Below are 12,715 nucleotides of genomic sequence, written 5' to 3' on the forward strand. Positions count from 1 at the left end.
TTGGGATAAGTCCGGTTTCCTCACGATGTTTTCCTTCACCCAAAAGAGACTGGTAAATATCAAATTACATTTCCTACCTAAGTTCCAAAAAACTCATTGGTGCACATGTAGGCCGAGGATTGAACCCGCGACCTCCGGATTGAAAGTCGCACGCTCTTACCGCTAGGCCACCAGCGCTCCGCGTGTAATGGCTCCTCTGCACGATGGCCCAGCGTAGGTCAGCCCTTTATGCGTTAGAGGGAGCAAGTGATATTGCTATCTCATTCCACCGCATAGCTGCGTCCCTTAGACTGGCCTACGCTGGGCCATTGTGCAGAGGAGCCCTAAAAGCGTCTAATAATAAGCATTTAAAAAACGATTATGACTCTGAAGCCACCTACACCCACTTACATGCATACTGTATAAAGACTATAACAAAAATACTAAAACTAGTACTCGGTTAACGGCATATTCGGTATCTGTTATAACTAGGAAAAAGTACAAGAAAAAAAGATTACGCGAAATTTTTTTGCCAATGTATGGGGCCCTAGAGGATTGACCGACTTGGATGACTCTTGGATGTTTTTTTTACGTCAAAATTTTTTTTCTTCTAGTTTTTTCTAATCAGAATACGATACCGAATATGCCCTTAAACGGATCTCCCCTATTTTTGTTACACCTTTTACTTATATGTATACTTTCTATGAATAATGTAAATTAAACAGAATATGAAATGCTCCAGACAGCATAACAGAAAAATAGAGACACTGGCAGCGAAAGAATGCATTTTACAAAATAAAGGCGCAAAACATTCCTGTAAAGTATTCAATGCGAGGCGGAAAATCCGCAGCTTACTCATATGTACAAGAGAAAGAAACGAAACAGAGTAACAGCTGCATGCAACGACGCAAAGTAAACTCTACCCACTAAAGAAAAGACGCAAAGGATTTTCGTACATTGACCCGTCTGTTGCTACCTCTACTGCACGTGTATAATGCTATCATGCTCACACAGTCACATTGCCGACATCATAAGCGGGACAGCAAAATAACTCAGCGCGTGCAAAAAATAGCAACAGGCAGGTCATTAAGTTGATTTAAACTAACACCTAACTAAATACCTCTTTCAGTGTGTTCTGCGTTCGTAGGTATTTGTTCCTGTATACTTCCACCTGTTTGCATTCTAGAAGAATAATATATGTTTTGCTGTTTCCTCCTCCTCCATGCACGCTTTGCTCGTGGGGCTGTCTGTCTTACCGATGTTATGCAGGTGTTTGTTTAGTGTATTATGTCCTGTAGTTGTTGTCTGGGTGTTTTCAGTAGTGTTTTGGTGAGCTTGTAGTCTATTTCCCGGAAAGTTTCTTTCGTCTGTTTAGGTGTATTAAATTTATGCCAGTATTTATTATGTAGGATACTGGTAGAGGTACTATGGGTTCGGGTCCGTATGCCGGTGTTTCTGAACCTTTCTTGGCCAGTTCATCCGCTGCATCGTTTCCTCTTGATCCACTGTGCCCCTTTATCCATTGTACCGTTACTCTGTTCCCTTCCTTGCTAACTTCTGTGAGACTTTGATGACATTCGAGTATGAGTACTGAGGTAAGTTTGTCGCTGCATAGAGCTACTCTGCCACATTTGTTTACTCTTACCTTGCGTCTGTAGACCATTTCTCTACTTCGCCGTCGTGTATAAAGTAGATGCAGGCGAACACATCACCCTCCTGTAGCAGCTCCCGGCCTGCAAAGGATTTGGCGAGATATTTTGTTTAGGATTTACTAGTTCTTAATTGTCATTTTTAATGCCTTTAGGGTACCTTCTATATGGAATAGTTTTCGTTTTTATAGTCAGGTAACTCAGGTACAGTCGCCATCAGATATATCGGAGCGGCCGAGGTGCTCAAAAATATTTGAACATGCACTCTAACGCCTTGACAATAGAGACGTGTTCAGATATTTGTGAGCACTTTGGCCGCTTCAATATATCTGATGGCGACTGTACTATAACTAGGGGATATACCTACATACTCGTATGTTGATTTATATTATTGTAACATTTCGGTGAGTTATTATAGTCATCACTAATTGTAATTTACTATTAAATATTTATCTTTGACATAGCGTAGTGTAGCGTAGCGTAGTCATCTCTCTCTATCACTCTTCCATATTAGTGCGACAGTGACAGTTGCGTTTCGTTCGCCACGGAGCGTGAACGATATGCACGTTGGCTACGCGGGCAGGTTTTGTCATCCCTCGTTTTCGCTAGAAAAAGTTCTAGGTATACTACTGACAAATTGGTCTACCTCAGAGTTCGTTGTGAATGAGGATGAAATGATTAAGGAAAGATATTAAGAATAACAACGTACTTTAGATATTATGGTCTACTAAAATATGTTGTTCTTTTCTTTGCAATGACCATACCTGCGCATATAACGACCCTATGCAGCCTAGTAGCTAGCTGCCTCGTAAAATAAGCTGGCTGCGACCTAAACAGGGGGATATCCTGCAAGTTAACAAAGGCGGTTAAGTTCTCGGCAGCATCACGAAAATACTATACATAAATAAAGAATTTCATAGGCGAAGAACACATGTAGCGATGTGGCACCGTTCGCCGCGACGGCTTGTGTATCACGGCATGAAAAGTTTGGCGGAGTTGAGTCTGAGTGATATAATTCGCGAATGACTTAGATAATCCGCCGAGACTGTATTACAAAATATCAAGCCGCTTCGCCGCATGCCTCTGCCGCTGGCGGTTCCACACCGCTACGTGTGTTCTTCGATAAATAGTTAGGTTTTTTTTCAGAATTTTCCATATATTTTTCAACAAGTATTCGAATCTTTTCGCTAGCATCAGTACCTGCAAATGATACGAGTACAACGCCACGTAGAGGTCCTCTCTGAGGCACAGTGGTGCTTCCAGCACCAGTTCGGGCATCCAGTTACCTGCGAAATACTTATACAGTCAAACAATTGTGTCTCAGTCGAGTGCTTGGTTCGTGTGTACTCTGTGACAAATACTCGGCCTAGTCCTCGGCCCAGCAAACTGACGAGCGAGTCACTCGGACCTTATTTTGTTTACTAGGCCGAGTGCCCACCCCCGCACTCCTTTCAGCATACCCCGCGCCGATGCACTGGCCACTCAAAAGGTATGAACACGACCACACGTTACTCGCCAGTAGTTTTCGGTGAGTGGCGATTTTTTTCTTTTTGCTATTTATGTTGATGGACAGACGAATCTCTCGAAAGTGAACTGGCTCGTCAGGAAAAGCAAAATGCGTGTAAACACCTGCTCACGCACCCTACTCTCTGCCGAGTACCAATTTTCTGTCTTACCACTGTACTCGGTACATATGATCAGGGCATAATACAGATTTCTTCAGAAAGTAGCTGGCATATGACTCACTTTCCCACCAAAGTGTTGTGGATTACCCCATATTAACCGTTTCATCGACATTGACTTTATATAAAGTCAGTAAATTTCCTGCCCCACACGCCACGACTTCATATCAAGTCGTGGTTTTTGTCAGGTTTGTATACGTGCAATTTTTGACGTGACGTTGATGCCACTTTATTGCTTCATTGACGTGGCGGCGAAAAGATCAAGAATAAGATACAAAAAAGTTACTTACCTCTTTGTCTCTGCCACAGAAGAGCAGTGTACTCTTTCACGCGCTCCAAAAGCGAGTGATTCAAACCACTATGTTTCAAGTAGTTGTATAGGTTTACTACATCATAGTCGAAATTGAGCAGTTCCCGGTACCTCAGGTACATCTCTCTGAATGCGGAGCTGCCTATCCATATACATATTACGTGGCAGATGTAACATATGAAACATTCGTAGTACATTTCTTGAAGACTGATGGAGGCATACTGAAAAGACAATAGTGTGATTGATATACGTAGAATAGGCTATTTGACCATTTTATTAATGGTATCCATCGATTAGGTTTGTTTTAAGAATTAAATGTCTATACGGACCTATTGCGCCAAAGCAATAAAAAAAATCACAAATAATAGTCAAAGTCTGACAATCGCACTTTACTGACGAAACGCTCCTAACAAAATGGCAATACAAATGCAACTCTTTTCCATTTTAATATGATGTAAATTTCATCGAACTGAATAAGTAATATGTAGGACGGATCCCTTTGTTTGGCATAATGATTGAAAGTCATAATGTAATGATAGTCAGATTATCATTAGTCATAACTCAGAAACCGTTGACTTTGCAGGATTTTCGTTAGGTTATCCTATAGATAGGTTAGGTTAGGTTTGTTACGTCTGAAAAGTTACGCGTTTCTGAGAAAAACCAATTTATGACTAACGAAATGCGGACAAACAATATATTATGACTTAGAACTCTATGGAAAACAATAGAGACCCGCATCTAGGAACCTGATCGAGGTTTGCGAGTCTTAAGATTATTATATTTTATTCGTAAATAGAAGGCCTGAGTAGACGCTCGATATGGGCGTGCAGCGGGGCGGGGCGTGCGGCGTGCATGTTAAACAAATGCAAACGTATAGGGGCAGCCTTAGTGCACGCTGCTCACATCACTTGTGAGCCCGACGCCACGCTGCACGCCCCGCCGGACGCTCCGCTTCGAGCGTCCACTCAGGCCTTGCAAAGGCATTGATTGTTTTCAGCGTATTACTTACATTGCCAGAGTTAGTTCTTGTGAGGAGACTCATGATGAAACCCAGGGCAATCGCGTAATCGTCCTGCCACCTCATCGGCACTAGGAAACTGTGGTTACCAGGAATTTTATTTTTCTTAATGTACACTACTGTTTTACAACCTAAACACATACAAAAATATATAAATAAGTAGACTCCAACCTTGGACTATTCTGATTGTAATAAAAATTTATGAATTTGATAGTGATTTGACATGGATATGGTGTGTCAGTGTAAATAAATAAATTAATACTTAGTTTAAAAACACTAGAAAAACACGCTTTTATAAATGTGAAACCTGATCATGTTCAAAGTGCATTACGTGACCTTTCCACAAGTGCAAACACGACTATGATACGATATTCCATCATGGAATGCCAGTGCCTATTTTCCGGCTTCATCATCAGACCTTGAAACCTAATCGTGGTCAAAGTTCATTACAATACTTTTCTAACAAATCCAAACACAGCTATGATACGATGTTCCATCATGAAGTTCCAGTTCATATCTTCCGGCTCCATCATCAGATCAGTTCGATAGTACCTTATTATTGTATTGTCATCAGACCTACATATAGCTGCCAATTTTCACGACGCTACGATCCTTGCAAGATGGTTAAATTACCTTAGATTTCATTACATAGTTAGTCAGGTCGACCTAATAAAAGCGTGTTAAAAATGACATTTTTTCAAGCAGAAACTGACAGCCTTCCATAATAAATCCATGTACGCACGCAGGTTTTGCTGTAGATTGCGCGCATTATGCAAACCTTGTGTGAGTTGCGTTGGGAGCGAAATATCAACCAAATATACACAATCGCACTATTGCACTAGATCTGAGGGCCTACCGCATTTTTTTAAAATACTACGTCGGTATTAGCAATCAAGCATACGGCCCGCCTGATGGTAGCAGTCTCCGTAGCCTATGTACGCCTGCAGCTCCGGAGGAGTTACATTACATGCGCGTTGCCGACTCTAACACTCCGCACCCTCGTTGAGCTCTGCTGGCAACCTTATTCACCGGCAGGAACACAACACTATGAGTAGGGTCTAGTGTTATTTGGCTGCGGTTTTCTGTAAGGTACTTATCCAGTTGGGCTCTGCTCTAGATTTGGAATGACATCGGCTGTGCTGTGCCCTACCAATTAAAGCGAGATGACATTCACAATGCCCATTTTCTTTGACTTAAAGACGGGGGCCTCACGGGCACCAAGAATGGGCCCAGCACGCTGATGGGCACACGAATGCAAGCCAATCGTGCAGTCCAAGTAGTTCAACGCAACTAGTTGCGACCAATCGCGCGCGTAATATGAACTCATCGACCAATCGCGTTGTGCCATTCCACTGGTGTGCAACAAACGAGAATGTTCAGTTGTAAATAATGCGAACGGGCCTATATCTTTATTTTTGAAATGGTTTGTATTTTTTAATTTCATTATTTGCTTCTCTATCGCTCTTGCATATTCGAGCGACAGAGACGCAAGTTCGCCACTAGTCAGTCGTAGCCGTACCTTTACAACAACATACCTTCTCCTCTGAGATCAGGATCTATCCATTCGTTGAAGAATTTCTCGTACTGATCGAGAGTTTCCACAGGTTTTGGTATATAATAAGAGTTGACCAATACAGATGCTGAAAATAATATCGTTAAATTTTGTATTATTATATCTTATAATATTATATGATACCTTAAAAAGTTTGAAAATTGATCTTTAAAAACTATTTGTAACGAAACCCCGGAGTTACCCGTAATACCACAGATTTGCGAAGAAAAAAAACTAAATTTTAAGCGAAATTTTTTTTTAATACTGTGACATTTCAAACATTAGGCACCGAAGGTACAGACCCACTCCGGCATTCGGCCACAATTGACTTTTAGGTACATTAATAAAATTAAATAATTATAAACATACCAAAAAATAATTTATAAACATCAATATTTTAAAAGTAAAACTATACAGTATACCTACTAACATTTATACCTACTTCAAAAAAATCTATTACGCCCGTGATCATAATATAGCTCATTACATCTCAGTATGCTGGCATAGGTACTAAACGTTTACGAGCAAGTGTGATGAAAAACGAATAAGCAATTATCTATTATATTTTATCCCTTTCTGACAAACATAAATGTCAATCTAACGGATAGAGACACATGATTATCGAGGGCTTGTGTGGGAGACTTTATGTAGATTATTTAGTAAATAATATTGAATAACGTACGTCTACAGGCAATCACGATCCACCCACAAACCATTGCTTCGACGATCAAAGTAATGATTGCAAAATCAATCAAATTGTAAAATCTTTGACTCTGAAACAAAACAGAGCAGAAAAAGAATTTTAGTGTTTACATGAAATACATATAGGGTTTGCAATCCGGATCCGAAATGTATGAAATCGAATATATTATCAGCCTTTTATCGCCCACTGCTGAGCATAGGCCTCTCTTCCAGTACGCCACTTATCCCGGTCCTGAGCAAATCTCATCCAGAAGTGACCCGCAATCTTCCGAATGTCGTCCACCCAACGAACCAACGGAAGTCTGGCACTCCTTTCGTCTGAAAGTGGCCACCATTCCGTTAACATCGAGTTGCCATCACTCTGCCTGACATCATGTCCGGCCCAGCTCCATTTTAATTTGGTAATGACGTGTCAGACGTCTTACACCTTGGAGCCACACTTACCTACCCGTATGCCACACTTAGTGACCTTAATCATTGTTCTATTATATTAATCTTATAGTAAATATTGGTATCGGCAGGAATATTGAGGTGAGCTATTACACATACAGCTACATCCATATAGAATAATGGGTGGGCTGTACGAATTACTAAATGTGCTTTAAGTACGTGCATTTAACTCTTTGAACGCTTTCTATCATAAACACAAACATCACTCAAACGCCAAGCTGCCGGACACTAGGGAGCTAATGTAAACCTTACTCGAAAGTGTGAAGGTTACTTTTACAGCGTCCGCCATGACACCTATAGGTGTCCTTGGCGACACGACTAGTAACGACGCCTTTAGGTGTTCTTGGCGTTCAAAAGAAAAGGTTAAAGTAAATAGGTACGTAAATAAACTTTTTGGTTAAATTTGTTTGCTGGTTGTTTTTGTTATTTCAATTCCGCTGTTATTACATGACATAATAATATTAAGTTGTTGTGTGGGTTAAAAAAGGCAGGTAGAAAAAGGCTAAAAAGATAAAGAAGAAGAAGAGGATGTTACTACTTATTCTTTTATAAATTACATCTATTTCGTTTTATAATTGAAATGATGGTTAAATAGGAGGCATTTTACCTTGAAATCCTTACAGAAATGTTTATAAAAATGGTAAAAGAATCGAAGACGAAGAAGCCTGGCCAGCTGGTAGCCCCAGTTATTAGTGAACATAGTCAGCAGCGGCAGAACAAGAGAAATGATGTCGATGTAAGTTTGCACTTTCTTGAATCTTCTGAGTTTCACGTGTCGGTATACACACTCGTCGTCTATTATAACTAGCTCCATCTGAAATATTGTACATGGTTTCTAATGTTTGCATACTTCGTTTTTTGTTCGACGGTTTGGTGCAAATTACACTTGGCAAACGAAGAAGCTTTATATTGATATTTATTCCAGTCATGCGTCAGGGTTATAACCGCGAAAATCGAAGTTCGTCAATTGCGGGCATTTTTCTCTGTCATTCTTATTACGTCTTAATAAGATTAAAAGAGAAAGATCCCCGCAATTTGCGAATTTTGGTTTTTGCAGTAGGCCCCCAGATTCTTAAGTAAGTGCTCTCAGTATGAGAGTTTTCAGAAAAATCTCTCCTTAACCTCCTAAAGTACATGGTCTTAGCTACAGAATAAAAATTATTAATTAACTTACTCCATTGAAAATATAATTGATTTTGATTTGGAATAAAATAATAAGATAAGGTTTGATTCGTTCTATTTAAAATCAGGAAAAAAAACGTATTTTCTACATTACCAATTTTCCTATTAGCATTTAAATTACTCTTATTAGCATCATCTGATCATGTCTTCGCAATAAGATTTACGAATTGCACAAGGCCCAAAGTTTAATGCACTAAGTATGTTTCACTATTTATTCGTTAAGACGACTTCAAAAAAACGAGCAGGACATTGCCGTATGCACCCATCCTAAGTGAACATTGTGGGTGATAGTACAGTAAAGTAGGTCAAGTATCACCTTGGCATGATTTAAGAATCATAACCGGAGTATACACTCCTGGCAACGGTCCGACCTAAGAGAGCTACGAGCGGTCGGGTTGAGCTGGAGCGAGGCCAGCTGAAGATAGAAAGGCATGGCGCGAGATTGTGAAGGCCCTTTGCACCTCTGGGGTGCCTTCGGACGACAACAACAACAACAACAACCGGAGTTTCCTTAACCCAGGTGACCAAAACAGATGCTATCGATAATATCAAATGTCAACAGTTCTAATTGATGCCGTTTGCATTTAGTTCATGCAAATGATCAGCAGTTTCGATTCCTGCTTTGTTTGTGAATTGATAACGTGAAATGGCGATGTCGAGTTAATGATTCGGCGGCCGGACAGCTAATTATACTTATAGCTTAGTAGGTTGATACGTTTGTCTGTTCGCGTCAACAAAATATTGATTATTTTGATATTTGGCTAAAATCATGTTTAGGAATTGACGCTGCAAGATGAATTTGCTTAAAGGTGACAAACAGATGGAACAGTTATATATCTATACTAGGATCACCTGGCGAATCACAAAAAACAGCCTGGCCAGCCGGTTGAGTATCGCAAGAGCTGCAGCGCGGCTCTACGATACCCACGGCGTTTGGCGTTAAGAGCAAATCCTAGCTGAGCAACTTTTCAAATCTCGAATATTTGATGCTATGTTTCTGTCGCGCTGCGGTGGGCGGGAGTGTTTGCGATAAGGACAACTGCAGCTCGTACTAAATTTCCCACGCAAAACACTCAAAAATCGAGGTTTCGCTTTCGACTGTTTCCTCCTCCGAAACGCAACGAATCATTATGAATTTTGGAAAGGCAAGAAGAAGAAATAATCTATGCCGCTATGTTTTGATTTTTTGGATATTTGTTGTCATATTTGTACACTGCGCCTTTTTTGCAGCCAATTCAATTGAGCCGTTTTTGCGATTTTCGAGGCGCTGTAAGTTTCTTCAAAATAAAATAATCCCAGAAAGCAAAACATAGCGGCACAGATATTGATGATATTGGTCTTATTTGAAAAAAAAAACCTTGCTCTAGGTTAAAATCCAGGGAGGAAACAGTCGAGAGCGTTTGTATGGAAAAATTGCAACTAGGAATTCCTCTTAATATATATATATATTTATATTAAACATGTCGAAGTTTTTTTATAAGACCCTTAGCTATTTATACATATGATACTGATATTTACTGATAATCTTACCGTATAAAACTCCGATACAAAATGCGCCAGGTGTAAAATATCAAAAAGAGCCAACACAACCATCAGCTGATGTATCGTCTCCAACGGCAAAGTGTTCAAGATCAAGACAATCGCAGAAGAAAGGTAGGGCCCTACGAACCAGACCAGGGCCAGCCACCAGACGTATTTGCGAGTTAGGTGCTCTTTCACCGGCTGCTTCATCCACTGAAATTAGATCATTTCAAATTAATCTTTGCACGTCATAAATTGTGTTGTTATATCTCAAATGGATTAGGCAGCGTTTTCGATTAAAGCCCTTAGTCAGCGTGATTTTTTCCAAAATCGTCATAATTCGACCAATATACACAAAACTTTAACAAATTATACACCTAAACCATCCTCAAGCATCACTCTACTCGTACGTCCTTAAACTACGTCCAAAAGGGCGGTATGGGCATTGTGAATGTCATCTCGCTTTGTGTGGTAGGGCACAGCCAGTAGATGTCATTACAGATCTAGAGCAGAGCGCAACCTGGGGAAGTACCTCCACCTTACAGAAAACCGCAGCCAAATAACACTAGATCCTACTCATATTGTTGTGTTCCTGCGAGTGAGTAAGGTTGCCAGAGCTCAATGAGGGGGGGCGGATTTAGGGTCAGCAGCGCGCATGTAACTCTTCTGAAGTTGCAGGCGTACATAGGCTACGGAGACTGCTTACCACCAGGCGGGCCGTATGCTTATTTACCACCGATGAAGTAAAAAAAAAACTCTTATCATCATTTTGGCTTTTTACCAAGGCTCATGGGAGCCTAGGGTCCGCTTGGCAACTAATCCCAAGAATTTGCTTAGGCACTAGTTTTTGTGAAAGCGACTGCCGTCGAATATTTCAACCCAGAGGGTAAATTAGGCCATATTGTGATTAGGCCGGTTTCCTCACGACGTTTTCCTTCACCGAGAAGCGACTGGTAAATACCAAACATCGTTCATAAGTTCCGATCAGTGATCGGAACTATGGGAGTAAAACTTTAACAAAACTTATCAAGCGGACGTAAAAAGAGTGCCTTAAAAATATTCGAATATCTATGAACGTAAATATTTTTATGGCTGTAAGTACTATACTATTCCTATCCCTATGGACATGAATATTTTTAGGGCTGTATGCACTATTTTATGTCCGCTTAACAAGTTTTGTTAAAGTTTTACTCCCATAGTTCCGATCACTGGTTCCGACTTATTGGTACCATGGAGATATGGAAATGGTTTGTTTTAAGTAATTAAAACTTTATGAAAATCCGTTCATGTAAATGTTTTGTGATTGCAATAGTTCTTAGATACGCCCAACAGATGGCAGAGTTATCATTTATCAACCAAAGATCACTAACGGGCAGTTGAATTGTCTTGCCGCCCCTGAGCAAGTACTTGATAGAGTTGTACGGGTTTTCCTTGGGCGGGTCCTGCACTTGCATGTAGTCCATGGCTGCTGTGGGGTGCCGGTGGATATTGAAACGGGTCTGTATGACAAAAGAAAATTAATATTTAATTGCACAAGTACCAACTTGTCAAGTCGCGAGTCGGCGAGACAGTTCCCGTCTCTTAACAAATGTATGGTAGTTTACTATTTATTTTATATTAAGTGTAAAGCGTAATTTGATTCTTTCAGTCTTTTGTTGCAGTCAACAGTTACGCGGTAACTACGCGGGTGACGTGTATAAAAAATCAATTTACACACGTTCTTATAATTGTATATCTACATTAGTTGCAGACTTTATTAATCAGGAACTAGAACATTTATTTTATTATTTTCGATTGTCGATGTCTTTCCCAATAAGGCTTAATTTTCAATTTTGCTGAGTATAGTAACATTAAAAAAAAAGAACCTTGTGTTTACAAAAAAATCATAAAATTTTACACTATAAAATTACAGTACGCTGCTTAAGATTATAACGGCCCGATTCGATATTTAAATTACGTCAAATATTAGATCTACCTACGATATATATATATATATGTTAGCATAGTCAGCAAACGAGCAGACGAGCCGCCTGATGGGAAGCGGTCAGCGTTGCCCATGGACATAAGCAACACCATAGGAGCCACTTAAGCGTTGCCGACCCTTGAGAACCCTAAATACCCGCTTCTTGAAGAATCCCATGTCGTAGCGCAAAGGAAATACCTCAGGAGGCAACTCATTCCACATTCCGCACGTTCTAGGAAGAAACGAGCGAGATGCCCGCTTATTCTTGGTGTGCCATGTATCTAAGAAGTGACGATGAGCTTTGCTCCTTTGCCGGGAGGTGCGATGATAAAAACGTGACATGAATCGGATATGTCACTGTATTTTGACACTGACCGAATATATTTGACGTAACTTAGAGTTAGAATCGCTCCGAAAGTAACTTTTTGACTGCGCGCCGTTTGTTACTTTTTAACATCAACTGTCAAATACTATTTTAGACGATTGAAACGGATTACGACGGAAATACAGCTACTACCATACCTTATCGTCAATATTTTCCTGGAAGGCACCTACAGGTATCTTCAGAATGTCGGTGTACTCAGTGGTGTGTGCCGACACGCGCACGGGCCGGTGCTCCGTGCCCTCTAGCTGCCCGAATATTGAGCCCTGCCAAACGATAATATAGTTTATATCATTGGAATAGGGTTTGGAGCTGGCAGTTGGTG

At 40.4% G+C, this 12,715-nt stretch overlaps 1 protein-coding gene across 1 annotated transcript in view; it reads right to left on the minus strand.

The window, feature by feature from the left end:
- LOC133524547 (uncharacterized) overlaps positions 1-12,715 on the minus strand; it is a gene marked incomplete at its 5' end in the record, with an annotated part of 45,582 nt that overhangs the window by 7,468 nt on the left and 25,399 nt on the right. Inside the window, 10 exon segments of the mRNA XM_061860632.1 lie at positions 1,625-1,712; positions 2,393-2,522; positions 2,829-2,914; positions 3,601-3,841; positions 4,630-4,802; positions 6,174-6,278; positions 7,925-8,156; positions 10,055-10,258; positions 11,416-11,544; positions 12,531-12,656. Coding sequence (XP_061716616.1) covers positions 1,625-1,712; positions 2,393-2,522; positions 2,829-2,914; positions 3,601-3,841; positions 4,630-4,802; positions 6,174-6,278; positions 7,925-8,156; positions 10,055-10,258; positions 11,416-11,544; positions 12,531-12,656 — 1,514 coding nt within the window.

This window comes from Cydia pomonella, chromosome 13 (assembly GCF_033807575.1).
Source record: "Cydia pomonella isolate Wapato2018A chromosome 13, ilCydPomo1, whole genome shotgun sequence".
Taxonomy (NCBI): Eukaryota; Metazoa; Arthropoda; class Insecta; order Lepidoptera; family Tortricidae; genus Cydia; species Cydia pomonella.